At 46.4% G+C, this 26,596-nt stretch overlaps 1 protein-coding gene across 1 annotated transcript in view; it reads left to right on the top strand.

Annotated features, from left to right (window-relative positions):
* Nucleotides 1-19,325, top strand: part of sema4f (sema domain, immunoglobulin domain (Ig), transmembrane domain (TM) and short cytoplasmic domain, (semaphorin) 4F) — a 54,891-nt gene extending 35,566 nt beyond the window's left edge. Inside the window, exons 2-15 of the mRNA XM_061709995.1 lie at nt 5,747-5,892; nt 8,369-8,428; nt 10,979-11,077; nt 11,449-11,560; nt 11,693-11,812; nt 11,937-12,091; nt 12,178-12,359; nt 14,456-14,597; nt 14,691-14,904; nt 15,852-15,961; nt 16,072-16,223; nt 16,355-16,410; nt 16,501-16,691; nt 16,785-19,325. Coding sequence (XP_061565979.1) covers nt 5,747-5,892; nt 8,369-8,428; nt 10,979-11,077; nt 11,449-11,560; nt 11,693-11,812; nt 11,937-12,091; nt 12,178-12,359; nt 14,456-14,597; nt 14,691-14,904; nt 15,852-15,961; nt 16,072-16,223; nt 16,355-16,410; nt 16,501-16,691; nt 16,785-17,510 — 2,465 coding nt within the window. The 3' untranslated portion in view covers nt 17,511-19,325. The remainder of the gene's footprint in view (nt 1-5,746; nt 5,893-8,368; nt 8,429-10,978; nt 11,078-11,448; nt 11,561-11,692; nt 11,813-11,936; nt 12,092-12,177; nt 12,360-14,455; nt 14,598-14,690; nt 14,905-15,851; nt 15,962-16,071; nt 16,224-16,354; nt 16,411-16,500; nt 16,692-16,784) is intronic.
* The last annotated feature ends 7,271 nt before the right edge of the window (nt 19,326-26,596 follow it).

Below are 26,596 nucleotides of genomic sequence, written 5' to 3'. Positions count from 1 at the left end.
GGAGTACTTATTCATTTATACCCTCACCAGTCGCAGTTTTCATTGGGTCTGATTTTTTTTTTCATTTGATTTGATTTGATTTAGTTTTGTTTCTGAATCAACTCTTAACACTTATCGCCTCACTAGTTAACAGTTAAAAAACAGAAATAGTTTTTAAGCATCTCATTGAGAACGCAAACACAACTCGGTCATCTTTAAAATATTATTTTATGTTAATTCCACAATATGCAGATAATATGTGCATATTATGGTTGAACGTTATGGTGAACGTGTTAATCTTCTTTACTCTGTAGATTTTAAAGATTATAGCCTATAAATTAAACCCTACACAGATGTTGTATTTTTACAACATGTGTCACTTATGCATGCGCATCTGCAGCCATCTACAAAACGTGTGCGCACTTGAATGTGTGAGTGAAGATGCACAGGCAGGAGGTGAGGTTTGGTACACGGTTGTTGAGATGAAGTATTTACTCAACCTGCAGAGCGTCTTCTATCTTTCCTGACACATGTCAAGTCAGATTTATTCACGAAACACTTCCGTCAAACAAAAGAATCCGCAGGTCACCAGGAAAATAGAAATAGTTTGTTGTGAACTAAGCTTTTTTTGCATTTACTGTAGTGTAGGTTAAGAAGTACGTGTGCATGTCTGTGTATTAGCCTGTGCATCTATATGTGTGACTGCGAGTGTGAGAAGGGCAGATGGTGTAGCTCTAGGAATCATCTCTCTACATTAGGGTGCACAGCAGGTGGTCGCATCGTGTGTGTGTGTGTGTGTGTGTGTGTGTGTGTGTGTGTGTGTGTGTGTGTGTGTGTGTGTGTGTGTGTGTGTGTGTGTGTGTGTGTGTGTGTGTGTGTGTGTGTGTGTGTGTGTGTGTGTGTGTGTGTGTGTGTCCTACATAGCCACTGATGTCCAGTTCACAAGGACATGGCTCCAGACCATGCCTTTGGCCTGTGTCACCAACACTCATGTCTTCTTTGCCACACATGTGGGTATTTATGTTGGTCTCAGGCCAGCAAGAAGATAAACAGTCATGTTGATAAGAAAGTAGACTCTCTTTCACTTCCAAGGTTTTCCCATCGCAGCGAGATGAAAACAATTCATCTGGTCCTTAAGATGATTTAACATTAGGTAAATACGACCTTAGATAAACAACAATGTATTTTATACTGTCATTTTATTACTTAAAAAAACTAAACCAAAAGCAGGGTGTTCTGAACAAAGTGCTCCTCGTGATTCAATGGTATCTGCAAACCTGTCAGTTTCTCTGCAACATAAAAACAATTATTTTAGTTTGATCAAGCTTTAAGTACTTAAAATCAAGGGCAACACCTCACGACCAGGCGCACGCACATTTTTAGCAGCTGCAAAGTATTGAGATGGACTGATTGCGTCACTCCACAACTCCAACCTTGTACAGGCTGGCTTCCAGGAAGTGCAGCCCCTCTGTGAGAAAATGAGAGCAACTCTTGATATTTGACTGCCCTGGTGGGGGGGGGGGGGGCGCTCTTTGGGTGAGCAGATGGCTACTTAGTAAATGAGAAATGACATTCATATCAAATGTTGCCGAGCAGACACAGACTGAGTTGACTGACTTGATGAGGAAGTCTGGATGGAGGTGGGAGGAGAGAAAATGTCTGTGATTTGGTTACAGGCAGATGTCGGCTTGTTGATCTTTTTTCATTTCGCAGGACAACACAGAAGGACACACAGATGGGCTTTAAGTGGAAAACCATGTCAGCGCTGAGTGTGTGTGTGTGTGTGTGTGTGTGTGTGTTTGTGTGTGTGTGTGTGTGTGTGTGTGTGTGTGTGTGTGTGTGTGTGTGTGTGTTTAATCCTTGTGCAGAACTTTGAGTCCCATCCACCATAATAGAAACAGAGGAGGGTTGTGCTGGTTTCAACAGCTGCAGCCTTGAGGGGTTATGTGCTAAACTCAATTTGTGATCCTCAAAGGATTTTTCTCCAGATATCATATTCATTTTTTTTAAATTGTATTTATTAATTTACCTTTTGCTATTGGCTTTTGTTTTTCTTCCATTTTTTTTCACCAGGAAAGGTGGATTTATCATATTCCACGTATTGATTCGGAATGGATTTTACATTGAATGTCCCTCCGAACCGTGCGACAATTAGGGCAGCAAGAGGTTCAATTAGCCGGGACAGTCATACTAATTATTTTCCTCTTTGATACAAAGGATTAAACTGGCTCCTCTGGGTTAAAGTTTGATTTCGATGGAGCAGAATCAACAGACACAGAGGAACCTATCTGTGTGTATGTGTGTGTGTGAGTGTGAACGGGAGGGGTACCAGACCCGCCATGAGAGGAATTTAAAGTGAGTGGGTTTGGCTTTCCAGGCCAGGGTTTGACATCTCGCCCATGAACACTGGAATGTGATAGAGCTGGGGATCGATCCAGCAACCTTCTGGCTGCCTACAGTTACTGTAGTTACTGTTTTTGTGTAATTTGTGCGGTATTTTAAATTTCACGTGACCGGAAAAAGGTAAAATAAGTCAAATAAAACAAGAACCATGTAACTACAAATCAAAAGACAATAAAAACAGAAAGTAAGACAACAGAAACCGGAACATGCCAACAGCAATTTATAAATGGCAGAAGACAAACATGGGAGTTTCATCTTCTTACATAAGGAAATTAAGCTCAACTTAAGACCAACTGTTAATAACAGCTTCTGCAAGTGAAGGTAAAGTCAACATGTTGTCAACCCTGTCAGCTCTCTGTTAGCGACTCAGTGGCTGCTTTGCAAGCAGCAGTAAACGTTTGTGTCATCACATATGTGGAAATGGTGGGAATTACATCTTGGCAACTAAGTTTAAAGATAGTTTTATTTTTTTTTATTCCATTGTGGAAACCTTCGATGATACTGTGAATGGAAAACAGTAAATACAGCGCACTCACGCACTTGTATATATTGTATGAACAGTTTTTGATCATAGATACTCAGCTCTTGCAATGAAGATACTTTCTTGAAGATAAAACTTTTAAGCGTTGGCTCCAGTCTGATCAATCCAGAATTATTAGGCGTACCTTGCACAATTTGCAAATTAGGTTAAGGGGGCGATAAACTTAATTTAGCCAGCAGAATCAGAGGCTGCAGGAGGAAGCTGAGGAGGAAGTGGGATTTTAGGAGTGACGGTGATCTTGGTGGGGGAGAAACATCAGGTTCCCTCTTGCTTCCATGCAGAAATGCAAACATTAAATGCTGCTTGCCTGAATTGGCTCCTTTGGGGTCATCTCTTTATACGTATGTTAGGAAAAATAGTGCAACCCGCTTAGTAAATATGAGCCGACTCATCTCAGCTGACGGCAAATATACATCTGAATGCTGATCTTTTTTTTTTTTCCAGTATTACAAAAGACCAAACTGTTCATTTGATATTTCTTTGGTTCATTTCTTCCCAGGTTATCAGAAGATCAGTTTTAACACGGCTGATTTATTGGTGCGCTGTAGGTAGTTCAGATTATTATAAAATGTTTTCTTTGGTTTGATTAACACGCCAGCCCAAACACGGGTATCGTCTGTGTTGATTTTAGTCATGAGTTGTCAGCTGCTGGTGAGTAATAGGCAGTGTTGTGCTAGTTACTGAAAAATTGTAACTAGTTACCGTTACTAGTTACTTCATTAAAAAAAACTCAGTAACTCAGTTACTTAGACCAAAAAGTAATGAGTTATTATGAAAAGTAACTTTTTAGTTACTTAAAAAAAAACATTATTTTAAATGCTCCCATTAATGCCCCTCTAGCCTTTATTTCAGCAGGTACTGTATGGATTTGCAATGTGCATCGTGTTCTGCATTCTGATTGGCTAAACAGTCTCCCCGCTTCTTCACTTCCTGTGTCAATAACGTTGGTCGCTTAGCAACAAGCTGAGAATGGCCAATGAACTTCAGCGAGGAGCTCAAGAATGGGACCCTTTGATGAATCGTTCATTACAGTTCTCAAATATAATCGATTGTGGCATGTCGGTTTATAAGAACTACCCATAACTATGTTCTTCTCTCAACAAAACACACCTGCACCGCAGGCTTTAGGAGAAAAAGACGCTACAGAGCGAGTCAGGATGCAGCTGCAGTCAGAAGAGCAGTGAAATACGTGCGAGGGGTGCTGATCTCCGCAATTTGAAGCCTTCAATAATAATTGTAAAAAAAAAAAAGGCTGCTACTTCGCGGATTTCACTTATCACGGGTTCTTTTTGGAACGTAACCCCCGCGAAAAACGAGGGATTAATGTAATGACTATATCTCCACATTGCGAAACTCGCCTTGCTCTCTTGGCTCGCCATGACCGGTCATGTTTTTGAAAGCACACAGGTCCACTACATTTCCTCTGGTCTCGGCGTGTGGGGGAAAAAAAGCTTCACTGTAGCTGACCAGAAATAACGGAGTAACACACCGTTTGGTAAGGGTAATTGAGTTACTGAATTTAAAAAGTAATGCGTTAGAGTATTAGTTGCCGCCAAAACTAACGGCGTTACTGTAACGCGTTACTAAATAACGCGTTAGTCCCAACACTGGTAATCAGTAAGGTGGAATATCTGTGTTGTTGGTTATACTGAGGTTAAATTAACACATCCTCAACTGAGCAACATTGGTAATGAACCTGCCCTGATCTGTCACCTGTGGCGGGATGTATTTGTTTTATTTCCAAAGAAGGTGGAGCCAGTGATTGGTTTATTCCTGTGTGCTTATTTAAGATGCTGAAAGATGCTGAGAAGTCCACATAGTACCACCTAAAAATAAACACTAACACAGAGGACTGAGGTAGCAAACAGGAGCCCAGTTCATAAACGTAAAAGATTTTAGTCATATGATGGTTTCCAGAGGAAGAGACAAAAATGTGATATCACTCATGCGCCATGCATTATGTAAAAGATGAGTCTTTTATTTATTATACATTAAGACGGTGCATTATTCAGCCTGTTTTATACTTCCTCAGAGGTGAATTTGGTTCTGAATAACAACGGGAAATTCAAAACAGATGCAAACAGTCCAGAGGGTTGCTTAAAAACAAAGATATGAACAGCTGCAGTCATGAGCAGGGGTGCACACAAGCCGGTACTCGAGGGTCAGTCTACTGCACGTTTTAGATGTTTCCCTGCCTCAACACAACCCTGATAGACAAGGCTGTGTCACCAACAGAGTTGTGTAAACCTTGATGACATGGTAATGACGACCAGTGATTAGAATCAGGTGTGTTGAAGACAGGGAAACATCTAAAACATGCAGTAGACTAGCCCTGGAGTCCCGGCTTGTGTGCACCCCTGGTCATGAGTTAAGATTTGAGTGTTTGTGTGTGTGTGTGTGTGTGTCTGTGTGTGTGTGTGTGTGTGTGTGTGTGTGTGCGTGTGTGCGACTGAGACAACATGGCACTAAAACACCTAAAAAAGATAAATGTTGGGTTTAAAGGAGTTTATCTGTGACTCTAGTTGTGTTAAGAACAGGGTGAGTCGGGGGTTTCTCTCCTCTTTCTTCCTTCAACTGTCATCCCTCCATCCTACAACCATCAGTTTAAATCTCTTGCTGGGTTGTTGTTGAAAGAACTTATCCAACCATCCTCAGTAAAACAGATAAAGAGGGAAGTAAACAGATTTATTTAGTCCCTTTTTGTTTCTTTGCAGCTCACTGAGCACATCTTTTTGAGTAATTTGTGTAACGCATGTTCGGCAGCAGTACTAAGCTCTCGTGAGTTTAAAAAAGAAAATCGTATTTTATTTTTTTTCTCTCCAGACACCATTCTGGGTCCAGAGACGTTCAAGGGTGTGAGCAACTTCAGCACCTTCCTGCTGGACCGTTCGTCAGGAATGCTCTTCCTGGGCGCCAGGGGCGCCATCCTGGCCGTGAATATCCACAACCTGAACCTACCGCCAAAAAAGGTAACGATCCCTGGTATCATCTGTCCATTTACACAAATGTTTGTGTTTGTAAGCTTTAGATAAGATGTAAAACAAACGTTTCAATTGTGAAAAGAAATATGCTTGGTCATGTGTATATTTAATAAAAGGATTAAAAATCACATATTTGCAAATGGAGGAATAGTATGCATTCCTACTGTCATAGATGCAACAATGGATTCTCATTTAGACGTATGCCTGTGAGCTGAATCTTAGTAAAAAGTTGTTCGTAGTTCCGGAGAATAAACCCAAAAGCAGATAGAATCTCTACTAAAGACCTGGGGCCTCATTTAAAATGGAGTGCGTAGGAGTCATACTAAAAGTGCACGTACGCTCAAAAGCCGAAAATGCCGGGCGCAAAAAAAAATCCGGATCAATAAAACCATGTGCACGCAGATTTGCACGCAACATTCCTTCATGAATCACAGTCCAGCTGGAAGGCTGCGTAGCTGAATCCCCGCCCTGTACACGCCCATAAATGCATATGGATGAGCCTGCTGAGCATGCGCAGTGGCTTTCTGCAGCCTGTTTGTGCGTCAGAATGAATTAGAAGTAGCAGCCACCGTGACACTGATTTTCACGGAGACCTAAATGTTGTAGATGATGTGGAGGCAGGAAAACCACATTATTTGGTGGTCACAGTAAAAGTTAGAATAAGTATATAAATAGTATACAATAAAATAAAGCAAGTGAGTGGCAGCACACCGTTGCTGCGCTAAACGCTGTGAGTTCCCCGGCGCAACAGGGGGACACACGTCCCCCCGTCTTTTCAAAATCACGTTTTTTTTCCCCTTACTTTTTACAGTTTAAAAACTAACGGTAGGCTCAGCCTTAAATTGCAAATTATCAAGACACTGTATGAAAGCGATATGAAAACGGCCCCGCAGCCCCGCTTCACCCCCCGCTCCCCCTCCTCCTCTCCCGTCTCCCCTCAGAGCTGCTCAGGGCGGGTATATGGTTCTGCGTCACCGACGCAGAGCCTACGGCGTAGGTGCGCGTCGCCGTGTACCCTACGCCGTAGGCTCTGCGTCGTTTTAACGCGGGACCCTAATTTAGGCACCATATACAAGCAGCACCTAAAGGTTTCACGCGCGCGCAAACTCATATATATGAAAAAAAATCTGTGTCCCTTTAGGGAAGAAATGAGGGGCTCCGTGGGGCTCCCTAAACGCAGCCCCTCATTTGTTCTGTCCTAAAGCGGTGCAGAGGAGGCTGCAGCAGCAGCAGCAGAGTCCTGACTGACAGCTTCACACACAGAGGACACGATCAGCGCTATTTTATTATATTTTATTATTTTATTATTTTAAGTCTGACATATGTTGTGATGTGTGATGACATTATTAAGAGTATGACATGAATCTGGCTTCATTTCACCACCTCAAACCCTGCGTCGCCAGTTCCCTGTGTCTTAAGTAAATTCTTACGGGAGGGTCAGGGTTGCCGTAAAGATAAGCAGATTTTTCGGTTAGTTTTTTCTTTTTAGATCCGAGGATTTGCGTAGAAGGTGGATTCCGCAACTTTCAGGCGCTTTTTCTGCGCAAGCAAGCTTTATAGATGAGGCCCCAGATCATCTCACCATTGGAGAGATGTGTTTATTATTATTATTATTATTATTATTATTATTATTATTATTATTATTATTATTAATAATAATAATAATATTAATAATAATAATAATAATAATACATATTATAGTATTATATAGCAGACACTGTGGTGGTCAGAGGGTGGGACTGCAGGTCAACGTGCAGCTCCTGAAGCTCTGGCCTGCAAACATGCACAGAAGAGAAAAGGAGGGGGCAGACCAGCACAACTAACTACAAGAACATTGGAGAACACTTATGGTGATGAGATACTTCTAATTAATAACTGAGGGTTGATCTGAAGAAAGCAAAGAGAAGAATAGAAGAGAAGGAGGGGGGATGGGCACCGCTCAGTGGATCATGTTTGTGTCCCCCTGCAGCGTAGTTCTATAGCAGCATATAGATGAAGCTCTGTTTAAGAGCAGCTGCTCTAGTCTGGTCCTGTAGCTGCAGCTATGACTATTTGTCCTAACACACTAGAGTTTACACCAACTAGAGGTTTACTAAACACAAAGTGTCAGCCTCCTTAACCCACAAACTGGAAGTTGGTTCCATAGTAATGGTGCCTGATAGCAAAAGACCCGTCCTCCAAATACTCTAGGAACTACGAGTAACCCTGCACTCTGAGAACGGATAGCTCTGTCAGGAACATAAAGTACTATTAGGTCTTGCAATGTTTTGATGGCGATTGCGTTTTTGAACCCACCTGATACTAGGACTGAATTGACGGTGCTGTTGAGGAGGTTACAAGATCAAGCAATCGATTTTGGAGCAGTGCCGTCAGTGATAGGTCATAAACTGATTACTTTCCATCGGCTGATGAGTATTAAACCGTGACGTGTCCTGTTCTCTCCGTCTCCTTTCTCATCTTCCAGATTGTTTGGGACGTGCCGGAGGAGAAGAGGAGGTCTTGTGTGACAAAGGGAAAGACAGAGGTGAGACCCGCGTGTGAGCGCCAAATACACCTTCATCCTTTTGTCTGATTTAGCCCAAGAAACACTATTTTAACTCCACCCACCAACGCAGGTTCAAGCATGTTTGTAGCATGACTTGTAGTGGTTTGTTTACAGATGCTCTGCACGATAACCGCTGAAATCTTTACACAATTTCTTCTTAAGTAATCCAAAGCATTTATGATTGGCACCAAAAATATCAACAAAATAGTGCTCCCTATTTCTCTGCATAAGAAAAACCTCAACTTTATCATTTAATTGAGATTTATTGTATCCACATATCCTCGATCATTTGAGATGTTATTTATCTGTGAATGTGTGTTTGTTTCACAACGCCATGCTGTTGGGCATCAAATGAAAAGTTCTGGGACTGTTGCCAAGGCCCCATCAGGGGTGTGTGTGTGTGTGTTCTTGTGCAAGATTGCGTAGAGGAACAAAAATAGTAAGAGCCAGAGAGGGTGTATGTAAAGTCACAGATGTCCAGTTACTGTCTGTGAAAAGTGATTAAGTAGAGAGTACTGTACACTCAAGCTGCACATCCCATCGTGTTCTGAAAACTGCTCACAGTAAACCAACGGTACACCCAGTCTGGATTTGTAGAGTCATGTTTTAGTGATTTGTTAGTTTTAACATCGGATTTTCCTCAGAGGACCCGTTGACGCTCAGAAATGCCTCAGTCAAAATGAAAGAAGCAGGTAGAAGGTCAGTGGTTTAACAGAAGGGAAGGGCGCTTAATCTCGACCCGTTTCATACAGCCAACATCAACGCGTTTGCTTTTTTTGTTTCCACTATAAGGAGGTGGCGTGGGGAGTGACTGATAAAAGGCAGGAAAGAGCAGGGCTGTAGATTTCTGCAAAAACATTGATTAAAAGATTATGTGTAAATCAGAGGGAGTAAGAGGAATGAGGGCAGAGGGGGAGGGAAACAGGAATCGAGAGAAAAATATAAACCAAAACTAAGACTCAACAAAAGGGTACCTGCATGGGTGTGCTCGCGTGAACCTCTTAGATGTCCTTGCTAGAGCCAGTTCAACACAGACTCAGAGAGAGTGTTTGGTTTGATTTCCGACAACTGGTTAGTCCTAACTGCATCGGACCCCTAAAAGGCTGTTCAGGAGTTAAAACTTGGCTCGTGTACGAAGTTGGTGCAGGTACCCATTCATACGATAAACATTCAAAGGAACAGGGATCCGTTATTTGCACAATTGTCTTCCCAAGTTAGACATGCAGGTGTGTATCTGCATGAATCATTAAATAAAAACAACCGAAATCAAGACAGGGCAAGTTACTCAGAGACTACCAACAGGATGTTACTAAACACAGGTAATCAGAGCTGTTGAAATAGGAGAGTATTTAATGTCATCATTGTGCTCATCACATGATGCAAAAACCTCAGCGACGTTAAACGGTGAGTCTGCTCTCGTCTACCAGTCTCGTGTGGAGTGGTTCCTCATCCAGTACACGGTCAGAACTGTGCTACATCTTCACAAAACTAGATATCAGTGAGTCTGGAACGTTTTTGGATGTTTTGGTGAACATACCAGTTATATTATATACGAGATTCAGAATTCAGTTGAATCGAAAACGATCAAGCAGTTGAATCCGGCCCATGTCAGACTGGGACTGAGGATTATTTGAAGGAATGAGGTTAATTTTGGCTTGTGAAATAGCTAATTCCAAGCTGATCCCATTGTTGCAAGCCACTCTCTGTCCCTGTGCATCTCACGTGGAGCTATACCAGCATGACGATGGTGTGTGGCGCTAGTGGGGAGGGCTGATTTGGGTGGCATGATCTGTAAATCTGAGGGGATTCGCTCCCAAGGGAAGTGGTGACTCACTTTCGGAGCTCATCTGGGAAGGCAGGCAATATAAAACACACGCAAGCTTGGGGAAAATTACCTGTGTCAGGGTTTAATGGTAACTGGGGTGGATTAGTGAGGATGTTTTCTTCCATAAAAGCTACTGACACAATACATGCATGACAAAGAGGAGAGAATAAAAACACCCTGCTGGGACCAAGTTAGATCATCAGTATCGCGTTTATATAATGTCTACATTTAAAAAAAAAAAAAAAAAAGCACTATGGTTTTTGTGTTTCACTTGTGCATGAGCAGGAAGGGTGTTTAGCTTTGGTGAGTGAGGGTGGTCTTTGTCAGGTAGGAGTGGGGTTCTCAAGTGTCTCATCATAAATGGGGTCAGAGTCACAGATACTCCAGCAGGCCCAGCCCCAGCCTCCCTACTAAACTATAGTACGGTCAAGAACAAAACAAAAACACTTGGATCGATCACATATTGAGAGCGTTTTGTATACAATGTATTACTCCTGTGATGGCGTCATTCCTGTGTTTCAGTGTATTTATCTAAATCAAACAGCATTTCAAACATTCAGTTTGATTGTGTGATGAAAATTCAGAATTAAAAAAAAAGCATTCAAATATACAGTATAACCTGGTTTCTGATAACTGAAGTTGAACCAGGAACTTAGTCACGGCTTTTCCCTTTTTCATTTGTATGACTTTGTCTCCCCCTGCAGGCGGATTGCAACAACTACATCCGATTGCTGGAATTCCTGGGAGATGGACGCATCTACGTGTGTGGCACCTACGCCTTTGAACCCCAGTGTGCCTTCTTGGTTAGTGTTTACCATCATAATGAGGCAAATATTATACATGTATATACATCCTACATATGTATTGCGTCTCCGTACTCATGCTTTTGCACCTGCTCGTGTATAAACAGCTGCAAGTGAACGTCTTTGTAACCATGCTGAACGTCAAGTTATATCTTGCAAGTTTTTCAATAGTGTGTCAGACTTCTGTCAGAAAAGCTTTGAGCCTGAGGGGGCTTAAATAGAGTTGATAATAGGGACATTTTAAGCTGATGTCTTACTAAAATTGAACATGACAAGAAACTCCTGTTCATTTAAAGATTAATTCAATTTTCCTTAATTACAGTTAACATTTTAGTTTTAAGCCGCTCCTCTATTTTACCGTCATCCTGTAGGAGCTCTCTTCCTTCACCTTAGAGGAAGCTGAAGATGGAGGGGTGAAGATGGAGATGGGGAAGGGCAAGTGTCCCTTCGAGCCTAGTCAGCAATACACAGCTCTCATGGCAGGCAAGTACCGCTGGACCATCAGCTGGCCCGTCGACCTGTGTCCTGCTCTACCAGCCTGTTATACGTTTTTAAGCTTTCATGATGTTTCCAGAATGGAAAGATACATTTCTCCCTCCTCTTTCTTTTGTGTAGATGGTGTCCTGTACACAGCGGTCACCAGTAACTTTCTGGGAACACAATTCGACATCTCCCGGGCAACGGGCCCTGAGCAGGCGCGCATCCGCACTGAGCAATCCATCAACTGGCTCAGCGGTGAGAGGAGCACATCCATGCCTTCTCACGTGTTAATGCATCAGCACACACACACGCTTTTCAGCTAGTGTCACACTTTCCCACAGGAATAAGCTCGGTTTTGTGTCCGTGTGCATTTATTCAGACCCAGAGTTTGTCAGCTCATCCTTCATAGAGGAGTCTCCAGACAGCAACCCAATGGGAGACGATGACAAAATCTACTTTTTCTTCACTGAGATGGCCAAAGAGTATGATCTATACACCAAAGTCAAAGTGCCAAGGGTGGCACGAGTCTGCAAGGTGAGGTTTGGACGAAATTATCAGTTTTCTTATTTGCTTTGACTGAACTGAGCTCATGTTGGTTTCATCCGTCTCCATCCGTTTAGTCTGATGTGGGAGGGATGAAGACTCTGCAGCGACGTTGGACCACTTTTCTCAAGGCCCAGCTAGTGTGTGAGGACAAACCCAGCGGTCAGCGCTATAATATCCTCACGGATGTTTTCACCATGCAGCACACTGCAGGCGACCCCAGTAGCACACACTTCTACGGACTGTTCACGTCCCAGTGGTAAGCCAAGAGAAGTCTAATTCAAACCAGCAGCTTGCATTTCCGTTGTCTTTGACTTTGCAAGAAATGTCAGTCATAAAAAGAAAGAGAGCAGGTTCATCGTACAGGAAGCAAAGAGGGGTTCAGACAGAGCAACAATGATGCTCTATTGTTTACTGATTTCAAGTGTCTTTAGTGTTTATGTTTTTCCCACCATGTACAAAAAAACATGCACGGGCAAAACAGAAGGGTTTAATTGCATGACATTACAAAACCTATAGGGGAAGCTAAAGTTAAAGCTACTCAGAAGAGGGAAGAACAAGTTTCACAATCTAAGAATGTAAGACTAGGAAAGTAAAATTGGGTTGGGAAGTTGGAGCGATTTAGAGAGTTTTGGCATCAGACAGTAACATAGGTTTGTTCCATTGAATTTGGGTTATGTACCATGAACTATGACCTTGGTTCTGATCTTTGTAGCAGTTAGTTCAGCTGTCCTTTATAAATCTCTACACTAAGGGCCCGATTTACTAAGGACCTTAAATAAAGAGTACTAAATTGCGTGTGCACTGAAAAAGTTTGCACGTGCTGTTGTTGTGTGTTTTGCGGGTGATCAACTAAGATTGCGTGCGCAATTGATAACAGGTGCAAACAGCAGTATTTAAATGAGGTGTTGCGCGTCTTACGGTTTGCGGCGCAAACTTTGCGCCATGGAGAGTCTGGATGGAAAGCAGGATATAGTCGCAAGCGCAAAATGAAATTTGACGAGTTGGAGTTAGAGATATTAGTGTAAGAGGCAAATTGTTGTGCCGTATTCAGCACCCCTGCCGTGAAAAGCACCCCCTCGTATATTCAATGATAAGTAGACCAAGAAAAAAAAACAACACACTGACACTTCAATATATTTATATATACACACTCACACAAACACATACTTAGGAGTTTATATTATATATATTTACAAATATTATGGAAGACAACACAGTAAGCAGGCTATTAATTAATGACATCAATAACCATTTACCCGATTTTTGTTATCTGTGACTGTGATTGTGGGAAAGTATGACTATTGTGGAATCCAAAACAGAACGTTAAACAGAACGTGACACGGAATGAGAATATAATTTTTGTCAGACGAGGGGGTGCTTTTCACGGCAGGGGTGCTGAATACGGCACAACACCGGGGTAGGAAAACTGCAGAACAAGTATAGGCGCACAATAAGAAATACTTATTTCTCCATGAAAACACGTGATTTATTTATTATCACAAATAAAAAAATGAATGTGCCTCATGTGGCAACCTTTTGCTGAATAATACTCGATTTAACATTCAAATAAAATATTTCTCCTTTTGCAAGTTGAGCCATCCCCACCCCAGTCCTCAAATCAGGCACCAACAAGCATCCCTGCGTAATGCTGGGCAGATTAGCACCTTCCTTTCGAACGTATTAAATACACACGCAATCACAATCCCCGCAAAAACTTTCAGGCTTGGTAAATCTCATTGCGTGTGGTACATGAACCTATTTGCATTTTCCCCTCCCAGTATTTAGCGCTTTCTGGCGGGTACGCCCCATATTGATTATTCATCAGGGCAAAAGTACTAAATGAACAGCGTGTGCTATTTTGCTCATTTGAGAGGCGCAGTCCTCTTTGCACGCTGTTAGTAGATCAGCTTGCACATTGGTTTGCGGGTGATGTCAAGTTTGCACACGTTTTTACGCACGCAAACCTTTAGTAAATCAGGCCCTAAGAGTGCAGTGGCCCAACTGGATGCTGCAGACACCAAGTGCCCATAAGGAGTTCACACAACTCTGCTTATTACAGTAAAAGAAAAAAAGAGTAGGTGGAAACATTAACTTCTCAATGAAGGTTTGGAATACCATATCATTGTTAAATTTGTACAATAACTTAATTGGTGAAGACGGACAGACTATAAATTGTCTCAAAATGTTAAAATGATCGCAAAATAGAGGAAAATTAGTTATTGTTCCTGCTTTTAGATAACCGAAGTGTTTGCTAGTGGCAGATTTCCTCCAGCTTCCAATTAGTATGGGATAAAAAGGGGGGAAAAATTCATATTTACTATTCAAATGTGTTTTTTTCTTTATTTTTCACAGGGAACCCGAAGAAGTGTCAGCTGTGTGTGTTTTCAGTCTCTCTGACATCAGCAAAGTCATGGATGGACCTTTTAAAGAGCTGAAAAAGACTTGTGAAAACTGGATAAATCCTGAACCCGTCCCCTCCCCAAGGCCTGGCCAGGTGCAAATTTACCCGCCACCCCTTACCCCTAGAGCCTTCGGTTGTTTACTGACATATATGACTGAATACAAACATTTGTCATCTGTATCTTAGTGTTTGAATAGTGCATTGAAGGCTGAAGGATTTGAGTCCTCCTTGAAACTCCCTGACAAAGTGCTGACGTTTGTGCGGGACCACCCTCTGATGGAGAACAGTGTCACTGCAGCGCCCCAGTTGGTCCGGAAGGGAATCAGGTACACCAAACTGGCTGTAACCCTGATGGAAAGCGCAGAGGGGCGGCGAGGGGCGGTGCTGCATCTTGGAACAGGTGAGGGAGATGGAGCTGGAGGATGGATTTTTTTTTTTAGTTTTTTTTTAAACTTTTTTATTTATGCCCACAAATATCAAATACACAAAGAAATATAACAACAGAACAAATACACAACATAGTGTAAAGTGTATATATATGTATATATATATATATATATAAATAAATAAATAGGTAACTTAAAAAAAAAACCTAAGTGTGTAAGCTTTCTGATACACTTCCTAGTGACATCAAACCAGTTGCAGCTCCAAACCATGCATCAACATCCATGGTGACCATATATCAATAAATGAATCCATTTTCAGCTGCAATCTAGCTGTAATCCTCTCCATGACATAAACCTCACTAACGCTTTGCTGCCACTGTTCTATCTTGGGGGGCTGTGGCTGTAACCAAAGTACTATTGTTTTTATAGCTACTAAAAGTATTGTACTCAATAAAGATGATTCATTTTGCCCCATTTGATATCCTGTAGGGATACCCAAAATTAATAACTTTGGATCAAGTTTTACTTTTATCATCAAAATATGTTCGATTTCCCTTTTAATATCTTTCCAGTACACCTGCAGTGTTGTGCAGGCCTACAATATATGTGAGAAGTCTCCTCGCTGGCCACAGCCTCTCCAACATAGTTCTGAAGTTCCATATTTAGATGTTATAGCTGGAGTTCCAGTCAAATTCCCTCCAGTTTGGACTCTTTGTTACTATATGACCAGACAGACAGGTTTCATCCCATTCATTTTCACAAATTATTATATTCAGTTCAAGTTCCCACGTTTTTTTATTCTTAAAATCTTTATTTTTAAGATCATATTGTAGTGCTGTATACAACCTTGAAATAATTCCTTTCTTCAATTTTTTCACCTTCACACTTTAATAAGAGCCTTTTGAATGTTTAAAAAAAAACTGTTTAAAAACATTTATTGATATATGTGCTTTTGTTGCAGATCGCGGGGAGCTCCACCGGGTGGCAGTAGTTGACGAAAATGCTACTCTACTGCAGGAAATTCCTCTTTTCACCTCACAGGAGCCTGTTAACAACATATTACTGCATCAGGTAGAGCACAAGCATCAGCACTCCACACATGGCATATATTCAGCTGCAGAGCTTGCAACGTTTATTTTTTAGTTTTGCCATGACTTTGTAAGGCTTCTTTGTGTGTCCAGGGCCAGGCTTTGGTGGGCAGCCCCTTGTCCGTGGCTCGAATCAAAGCCGAAGGCTGTGCTCTGTATCCCAGCTGTGAGGTGTGTGCTAGAGCTAGAGGCCTGGGCTGCGTGTGGAATACAACACTTGGAGCCTGCAGGCTCACGCAACAAGAGTGAGTGCAACTGGAATATCACAATGAACTACAGGATGCAATAAACAAAACAAAAAAAATTCCAAAGTTGATATTAATGATTAAAACAGAGAAGAATATAACATCATTGAGTGTTATTTATGTGTGTCCAGCCCTGGTCCGGGTGACGTGGTGGATAATGCATTGAAAAAGTGTCATACCCAAGAGGGTGAGTATGCTTTCGTGGATTTTAGATCATGTGATGAAAGACTAGCGCGGCCTGTTGTATTTCCCTCTACTCACTCTGCCTCTCCTCCAGGGCGTTGCCGGCCGTCCATCAGGGAGCTGCGGGTCTCCATGGGACTGCGTGTGTTGCTGCCATGTGTCCAGCTATCTCCCAGACCCTGTAGTTGGGAGCATCCTCCTCAAAGACACACCAGACAGCACCACTCTGATTTGGTGGTGACTGTTGCTGAGGAGAGCTTGGGGAAATACATTTGCACATGCCAGGTACAACAGGCTCCAAGTTCTATTATGTAATCACAATGAAGAAGACAGTTGATAAAGAACTCTTATTTTTGTCATTGTCCATTTCTCTTCCAGGAGGGCGGCCCAGGAGTCAGAGACCCTACCCCTTGCCGTCGAGCAGTTTACACTCTGTCGCTAGAGGACCCCAGTGCCGGAGGATCAGTTGATAGAGCAGGAAGTCGTCACATCCTGGCCATCTACATTTTTTTCTTCTGTGGGGGTTTACTGTTTGGTGTATGCCTCTTTTACTTCGTGAATAGGAAGCGAAACAATCTCCGCCAGGGGCACCACAAGCCAGATAATTCTCTGTCCTCAGAGAAGGGGCGGGATCTGCTGGGCTCCTCGGCTACTCCGCAGTCGCCCAGCAGCGCCAGTCTGCTGTCTGAGGCGTTCCGGCAGACGGAAAAACGGAATGGGACGACAACTTCCACCACAACAACGACGCTTCTCAGTAGTCAGGGCAATGGTGGCCACCATGGCAACAGCTACACTGGTACCCTGATCCCCAGTAATCCCAGCAATGGACATTCCCTATATGGCAATTGCAACACAAGTACTAGTGGGATGAAGCTCTCCTCAGACATTTCAGACATTGCAGACGTGTTGGATGGAAGGACAGGGGAAAAGGAGCGGATGAGACCTGAAGGGGGAGAGAGGGAGTCCGGGGAGGGGGATGAGGTGGATGATGAGGTGGGAGATGTGTTAAGAGATGGGATTAAAGGACTAGAGGAGGAGCTTGCCAGCCTTCCTAGCTATAACTCGTCCGCACCACTGGCTCAGGGGGAAGAAAGCTCAATATGAAAAGATGATGCAACCATGTTGTTGACTGAACCATTTTGCATCCTGTAAATAAACTGAATATTGCTGGGATAAATGCAAAGTGAGCACTGCCAAATGCCTTTGAATGGCAGCTGTGGCATGAAGAGAGACTACAGAGATTTATGAGAAAATACAAGTTTATGCCTAAGCATGTGAGAGAGCTTCTATCTATGGAGGTAAGTGCAAGACAGAAAACATGTAGTTGACCACTTATTGTGAGTCGCTCAGGATGAGAACCACAGCTAAATAAATATGTTGGATGTAAATTTAAAATGTAAATATAACCAGTCTGAATTTGACTGTGAACAAAAAAGTGAATGGATTGTCGCATAATGTCAACGTTACAAGCAAAGATGAAATGCCTACATTTGTAGACATGGAAAAGCCATATTTCTCCTAATGTCCTATGATCCCTCATTCACTTCTGATGGAACTGCAAAAGAAAAGTGCACTTTTCTCTCGGCACCTTTCTCTGTTGGTATTTGTTATTTTCTCTCTGACCCAGCACTCCAATCCCAAACCTTGATGGATCCAAAGGCACCAAAGGACTGTTGAGCCATATGCTGTCCAGTCAAACTGCACTGGGCCTGGGCCTCAAAGATAAAGTGATGTCATTATCAAAGACTGGAGAAGTGTAAATTCACTGCAGCGCCTTCAGCAACTGGGACAGAGCTGTCGTCGTTTACGCTGAAGAAGCTTCCAAGAGGCGGATACAATCAAGATTTGCTTTGTGGAGCAAATTTGAGAATGATGCAAGAAGCTGTCACTGTTTTGACTTACCATTGCTGAAATAGAAAGAAAACTCTTTCAGGTTACAGTATGTAAAATGTATTTGGGGCTTGAAGTGTGTAGCCTGGCCAGCCATAGGCAATTGCTCTTGTGAGATGGATTTCATACCCCTCCCATTCCCAACCATTTCCACCGGTACAGAACACACCAGATCAATCACAAAGGAGTAACTCATAGAGGAGCATCTCATGCTCAGCTCAACCAAGACGGTGACAGAAATGCTCAACAGGTTTTTTACCCCACACCTGAAAAGAGTCATGAAGAGTCTGGTTCCCACCCTGCCTACTAAGTCACATGCTTAATTTCTGATTGGTTGATTGCCTATCCAATAATGTCCAGAGGCCGTTTCTGTTGCTAATGGTCTCCAGAAATCAAAACTGAATCCAGAGAACCCAGACTAATTCTTTGTATTAAAGACAATAATAATTAGGATGGCTGGTCAGGCTACAAAGAATGGACCTTTGATACTTAAAGACACCATCACCTCATTTTGTGAATGCATTTCAAGATAAATGTGTTGTTTTTGTCATGCTGTTTTGTAATAAAACATTTAAACCGTGGTTGGTATCCTGTTGCTATATTGTGTGTGGTGAAGTCCCGAGATTGAGAAATGTAAAGATTCTAACAAGCTGTGGTGCCTCCCTCTTCTGTATGGACCAACCTTTGAGTGAACCTAACAGATGAATAGATTAAATCCCCTGACCTGTGAAGGAGCCAGAGGGGAAGACTGATTATGACCTCCAATGGAGGGAAACATGTAAAGGTGATTATGAATACTGGTACAGTTGTACTACGGACAGTTGTGGAGTACTGCAAGCTTCTGTTCTTGGACTGACACTTTTCTCCTTATATATGCTTCCTTAAGGAAATGTCATTAAGAAACATAAGATCCAATTTTTTTTACTGTGTTTTCACTGTGCAGATGATGCTCACAGCTGTATTTGTCCTTGCAACAACGTGATGCTAATTAAATAGCCTTATTGGAAGTATGCAATAAAATTGTAACGGTCTGGATGACTTAATTTCCTGCTTCTTCATTCAGATAATACTGAAGTTATTGTAATTTGGCCCACGCACCTTCAGGAGGCGCTCTTGAGCTCTCCAGCTCATATGATACAAGTACTAATGTTGGGAGTCTTGAGGTCATTGATTATAGTGGTGGGAATCTTTTACTATTCACGATTCAATTCGATTCCAACTTTTGAGTTCGATTCAAAATGGTTTTCTATTCAAAACATTTCGATTCATAATGACTTCTGCTTTGATGTATATGTATGCAAAGTGTAGCAGAGCCACTTTTCTAAAAAAAAATTAGGAATGACATTCCAATAATATATATATTTGTATATATATCTATAAGTGTATATACTGAATAAATCAGCCCTATTAGGGCTTGTCAGAGGTGAAAGACACAATACCACACAGCGTAGGTTTATAGGAAATCGCATGAACCTTTATTTGCAAAATATAAGGTAATTGCACAAAGGACAAAGTACAAAGTGACCACTAGGACCCACGACTACCCAAGTCAGGACAGTCTGTTCACCGTCTAAATTCCACACCATACTGCACACTAGTGTTCTCTTTCGTGTTCGAGACTGACTCTCCACTACAGATTAATTTCATTTATCTGTATGGGAACTGACCTCGAACGAGGCAGTCTCGTGGAATACCTCTTTAAGACACACGTACTGGTGGCCCTGCCTCCATGCCAATCACGGGGCTACATAAGCCCCCCGTGGGCAGTGCCACCCTGATTCATTTGATTTCCACGTTGGCAGACGTGGGGTTACCTCAAAGCGTTTCTGTGAATCGTAGCTTACCTTTGTGTAGAGAGCAGGTCCTGCGGGGCTCCTCTCAGGATCCTTTGGGGTCCCAGCTGTACAGATATTCCCATAGAAAATCCGGGCACGGTAGTCGAACCCGCCGGCGGCGGGGGAAGCACTGTTGCCTTGTCAAACAGCGGGACAATGTACCGAACCCGCCTCAGGCAGGGGAGGTGCAGTAGTCGCCGTTGACTCGTCGCGTCGTACTGCTTGTGTTAAACCCGCCTAAGGTGGGGGAGACCTGGTAGTCGGCGCTTCATGAACTGACTGTACGCGGCGTTCCTCAGCGTGAAACCGACCTAGTTGGTGGAGCGCTCGTGGCGCCGTGTACAACACGCTTCACGTTGTAAACAAACGACCAGGGGACAGCATTAGCAGCAGCACCGGCATCTGTCTTCCGCTTCCGCGTGACGTCGGCGTCGGCGGGAGGGGTGAGCACAGGCCACACTGCGGCCGGTGTCCACGAGAGGGCACTGTTGCCTGTGCTGCGGTTTGCTGGCTGTTACCTGGCGTTATATATATATGGTGTGGTTTACACACATAGACATATATTATTGTTGCAACGGCGTTAGCAGCCTACACCGCGGCAACGCGTTGAGTTTGTAGGTTGGCTACCACTGTCGTTTATATATACAGGATTCTCCTGTATTATATATATATATATATATATATATATATATATATATATATATATATATTATATAAATACAGTTTACCTCTGTGAACAATGGCTACTCCCGGTTCACAGGCTCCCTTATGTCAGACCTGTGAAGTCAGGATGCCTGCAGAGGATGCCCATGACATGTGCCGGCTGTGTTTGGGACCGGAACATGCCCGTATGTCCATGCGGGACCCATCGGCATGTATGAGCTGCTTCATCTTGCCGGCCAGGGTGAGGAGAGCTAGAGCTGAGTCATTCTCTCTGGACCCCTCGGGCGGTGGTCCGGCTCCAGCCAAACGACAAAGGCGGTCGGTGGGGGACGGCACATTGTTTACGCCACCTCCGGAGGCTACGGTGTCCGTGCCGCCGCCCGCATCAGACTCTGATGCCGCCTCAGTGACCGAGCAGCCTGTCGAGCAGCCTATGGACGATGCGGCGGAGTCAGTGTATGAGGTTGATATTATTGGGTTTGACTCAGAGGGAGAAGACCCCTTCAGTCAAGGAGAACAGGGGGAGGCGGAGCAAGAGCAGGGGGAGGACCAGGAGCAGAGGGACCCTCCACCTCTCCTGCATGAGATCATGGCTCGCGCCGCTCAGGCATTGGGCGTCGAGCTGCCGACCGAGCATCGCCGGGGGGCCTCCCGGTTTGCCGATGAGGATGAGGAGCAGCCACGCCCCCGAATGGTCCCGTTACTGCCGGATGTAGAGGATATTGTCCTCCGGCAGTGGACTGACCCGTCCAAGGCCCGCAGGTGGTCAGGGATGTGTAGACAGCTGTCAAACGTGAGTGACAGTCAGAAGATTGGCTGTGGGCCGGCTCCCGAGGTGGATCAGTCCATGAGGGCTTTCTTCACCCCCCCCTCCGCATCGGTTCTGGGGCAGCCGAAGTGCTCGGGCAAATACACTAAGCCGTTGGACGCATTGCTTACTAGAGTGCACGCAACCACGGCGGTGCAGTCTAAGCTGGTCAATACGGGGTCCATCCTGGCTCTGTACCAGCGCCACCTAACCAAGCGACTGGTAGGCGGGGACTCCAGTGTAGCGGCTGAGCTGCATCGGGTGTCCTCGCTCTCGGCGAAGCTGATGCAGGAGCAGGCGGTGGCGTCCGGTAGGGCCACAGCCTCGGTTTTGGCTGGCAAGGCACCATCTGTGGTTGTCCCAATCGTCGTTTGGTACGGAAGACCGGAATGTGCTGTTTAAGCTGCCGGTGGTGCCGTCTGCCATGTTCGGCCCGGACGCCAAGGCACTGCTCGAGGAGGCCCGAGAGGCCCGCAAGTGTGCCAAAGACCTGTCAGGAGGCCTCCAGAAACGACGGGGCCGTGGGCAGGGCTTCAGGGCTCCCCAGGTGGCGCCGCGGCGGCAGCCGGTACTACGGCAGTCAGATCAGGGCGACCTGAGGGTCCAGCTGGATGCTGCTCGGCGCGTGAACGCGGGACGCGGGCAGCGTTCGGGTCGAGGTCGGGGCAAGGGTCCCCGTGCGGCCTCATCTCGTCCCTGACAGTTGGTGGGGCCCAGCCCCCTCTTGCCGTCCCCTGGCTCAGACCTTGTTCTGGGGGACAATCGGGGCCGACCCCTGGGTAGTTTCCACCATGACCCAGGGGTATCGGGTGCAGTTTCTGCACAAGCCCCCACAAACAGAGTCCGTCACCCTCACGGTAGTGACAGACGCACAGCAGAGAGGGGTTTTGGCGGCGGAGATCGGCACTCTCCTGGCGAAGAGAGCCATCAGGGAGGTGCCGCAGATCAACCGGCAGGCTGGGTTCTATTCCCGTTATTTTCTCGTCCCCAAGAAGGATGGGGGGTTGAGACCGGTTTTGGACTTGAGGGGGCTCAACAGATTTTTGAGACCCCTGCGTTGCAGGATGCTGACGGTGCCGAGGGTCCGTCAGGCGGTTCTTCCGGGCGATTGGTTTGCCACCATCGACCTGAAGGACGCCTACTTCCAAGTTCCAATCTGGGAGGGTCACAGACGTTACCTCAGATTTGCCTTCAACGGCAAAGTCTACGAGTTCTGTGTCCTTCCATTCGGCATTTCTTTGGCCCCGCGCACGTTCACGCGGTGCATGGATGCGGTCTTGGGTCCCCTGCGTCAGGAGGGCATGCGCATCCTGAATTATCTGGACGATTGGCTGGTGTGTGCTCACTCAGCGGAGCTATGTCGCGACAACGTTGCTCGACTCCGGCGGCATCTGGATCTCCTGGGCCTGCGTCTCAATCTGGCGAAGAGCAGGCTTCAGCCGTCGCAGTCCACGGACTTTCTGGGCATGTGTGTGGATTCCAGGGCGGGGACACTGTCCCTGACTCCGGTGAGACAGGCTGCCATCAGGACGTGCTTGTCTCACTTTCGGCTGGGAGCCAGAGTGCGCTGGAAGCTGTGCCTCCGCCTGCTGGGGTTGATGGCGGCCACGGTGCACGTGGTGCCCCTGGCGCTCTTGCATATGCGGCCGGTACAACGGCGCTTCCTGGGACTGGGTCTCTGTCCACAAAGAGACGGGCAGGCCAGGGTGTCGGTGACACGCAAGATGCGGCTGGCTCTCCTTTGGTGGGAGCAGCCCGCCACGTTGACAAGGGGCAACACACTGGGCCCTGTTGTGCGTCGCCAGGTGGTGTCTTCGGACGCCTCCCCGGTCGGCTGGGGTGCGGTCCACGAGGGCAGCGGCGTCAGCGGTCGCTGGCAGGGTCATTGGTTGGCCCAGCATATCAATGTGTTGGAGCTGCGTGCGATATATCTGGCGCTTCTCCACTTCGGGCCAGTCCTGGCGGGCCGCCATGTGCTGGTGCGAACAGACAGCACGGTGGCAGCAGCGTATGTCAACAGGCAGGGGGGCTTGGGCTCCCCTCGCCTCTGCAGGATGGCGCGGATACTATGGGACTGGGCTCACCCACGGTTCAAGTCCCTGAGGGCGATGCACGTGCCGGGGGTCGTGAACGCCGCTGCGGACCGACTCTCTCGGGGGGGCCCCCTCGCCACGGAATGGAGACTGCATCCCCAGGTGGTGGAACAGATCTGGGACCAGTTCGGTACCGCAGTGGCCGATCTGTTTGCGTCCAGGGCGACAACACACTGCCCCCTGTTCTTTTCCGTGGGAAGGGACGACCCTCCGCTGGGCACAGACGCGATGGCGCATCAGTGGCCCCGGGGTCTCCTCTACGCTTTCCCTCCCTTTGTTCTCCTTCACTCGGTCCTTCAGAGAGTCCGGGTCGAGGGCGTGAGCCTCATATTGGTGGCTCCCTATTGGCCGCAGATGTTCTGGTTCTCGGCGATTGCGCCCCTTCTCCAGGGTCAACCCTGGGAGCTTCCGGTGCGCCGGGACCTCCTGTCGCAAGCCCACGGGACTCTCTTTCATCCCTTTCCCCGGGGTCTCAAGCTCTGGGCCTGGCCCCTGAAAGGGCCGAGTTTCTAGCCATGGGGTTGGCCCCGGCTGTAGTGGGCACTATGGAGGGGGCCCGGGCTCTGTCTACGACGAGGGCATACGTATACAGATGGGGAGTGTTCCGATCGTGGTGCGATGCGAGGCAGTTAGATCCTCTGACTTGTGGGGCTGGTGACGTCCTCCTGTTCCTCCAGGGACTGTTGGAGGCGGGTAGGTCCCCTTCGACTCTCAGGGGGATGGTGTCGGCCATAAAGGCAGCCCGTGTCGGGCCGCGCAAGCTGTCGGGGGACAGTTGCGCCCTTATTGCCCGGTTCCTTCGGGCCGCCCGTCGGGGTCGCCCCTCACTTAGAGGGCCGAGACCGCCCCCCCCCTCCTTGGGATTTGGGACTAGTCCTGGCGGCCTTGCGTCACGCACCTTTTGGGCCCCTGGAGTCGGTCGAGATTCAGTGGCTCTCTTTCAAGACGGCCTTCTTGCTGGCTATCGCGTCTGCGAAGAGGATAGGAGAGCTCCATGCCTTGTCGGTCCATGAAGACTGCTGCCGGTTCCTGCCGGGTGATGCTGGGGTGGAGCTGCGGCCGAACCCAGCTTTCCTACCGAAGGTGTGGGAGTCCCAGGCTAGTCAGTCCTTGGTCCTGCGCCCCTTCAATCCCCCGCAGGGTGGGGACGCCGAATTGCAGACGTCCTTGTGCCCTGTCAGGGCCCTGAGGGCCTACATTCAGCAGACTCAGGCCTACAGGGCGACGGACCAGCTCTTCGTCTGTTATCAGCCTAACTGTAGGGGTCAGCCGGTCTCGAAGGACCGGCTGTCTCATTGGGTCGTGGAGACGATTCTGGAGGCTTACAGGCAGGCGGGCAAGCCGGCCCCGACCCGGGTGCGCGCACATTCGGTGCGAGGCGTCTCTACCTCATGGGCTTTGTGGCGGGGTGCCTCGTTGTCCGAAGTTTGTGCGGCAGCCTCTTGGTCTGCGCCCTCCACATTTGCTAGGTTCTACTGCATGAATATGGCAGCCGGCACTCCGTTCGCGGAGCGTGTCCTGGGCGCTGCGCAGTAGAACAGCTCGTTCTCACCGTGCCTCCGGTCGCCTCGGTTTGGCTCGGGGTGATGTTGGGTTTCGGCTAGCCGTGCGTCTGGCCGGCTATTTTACTTTATTGACTGGCCTGCGTCTGGCAGGGCCAGCTGGGCCTAGGTTGCGTCTTGCGCCTAGGCCGTGACGTCTTATTTGACTGACCTTTTGCGTCTGGCGGGGTCAGCTGGGCCTAGGTTGCGTCTTGCACCTAGGCCGTGACGTCTTATTTGACTGACCTTTTGCGCCTGGCGGGGTCAGCTGGGCCTAGGTTGCGTCTTGCGCCTAGGCCGTGACGTCTTATTTGACTGACCTTTTGCGTCTGGCGGGGTCAGCTGGGCCTAGGTTGCGTCTTGCGCCTAGGCCGTGACGTCTTATTTGACTGGCCTTCTGCGTCTGGCGGGGTCAGCTGGGCCTAGGTTGCGTCTTGCGCCTAGGCCGTGACGTCTTATTTGACTGGCCTTCTGCGTCTGGCGGGGTCAGCTGGGCCTAGGTAGCGTCTCGCGCCTAGGCCACAAGTTATACGGCTTTTGCTGGCGGAGTTTTTTCGATAGGCGGGCTCATTTGGGGTTGAACCGCTTTGGCTGCCGCGGGGCGGCTGGTCTGCTCGTTCTTCGCGGTGTGTCTTACAGCGTTCCCATACAGATAAATGAAATTAATCTGTAGTGGAGAGTCAGTCTCGAACACGAAAGAGAACGGAGGGTTACACGGTAACCCAGGTTCTCTGAGTGGAGAGACTGACTCTCCACACAAGAGCCGCTCTGAACGTCGTGTCAATCAAAAAATTAAATCAGGGTGGCACTGCCCACGGGGGGCTTATGTAGCCCCGTGATTGGCATGGAGGCAGGGCCACCAGTACGTGTGTCTTAAAGAGGTATTCCACGAGACTGCCTCGTTCGAGGTCAGTTCCCATACAGATAAATGAAATTAATCTGTAGTGGAGAGTCAGTCTCTCCACTCAGAGAACCTGGGTTACCGTGTAACCCTCCGATGTGCGGATCAATACTGAAATATTGACACTTCCGATACCAGATCTGTATGCTCTAAAATCAATTCTCAAACTAAAATATCAATATTTTTGATACTTCAGTCATTCATGGTAAAGTAAATCATTAACAGGAATACGGTGGAAAGTAACTAAACTATTCAGATTTTGTCTAAATTTGTCTAAATGCTGATACATGCGCTACCGTTATATGGAGAAGCGGCTCGCAAAAAACTCCTAATATCTTCCGAAGGACTCCAAATGACACCAAACACCTCTGGGTGAGTATACAACCATAAAAAATGCCAGAAATAAGGTCCAGGTTGTAAAAAACCGAACTTTCCCTTTAAGTTTAATTCTTAATCTAA

The sequence above is a fragment of the Cololabis saira genome, chromosome 20, assembly GCF_033807715.1.
Source record: "Cololabis saira isolate AMF1-May2022 chromosome 20, fColSai1.1, whole genome shotgun sequence".
NCBI classification, from domain to species: Eukaryota; Metazoa; Chordata; class Actinopteri; order Beloniformes; family Belonidae; genus Cololabis; species Cololabis saira.
The sequence above is the reverse complement of the archived record's forward strand: the minus strand, read 5'-3'. Positions and strand labels throughout refer to the sequence as shown.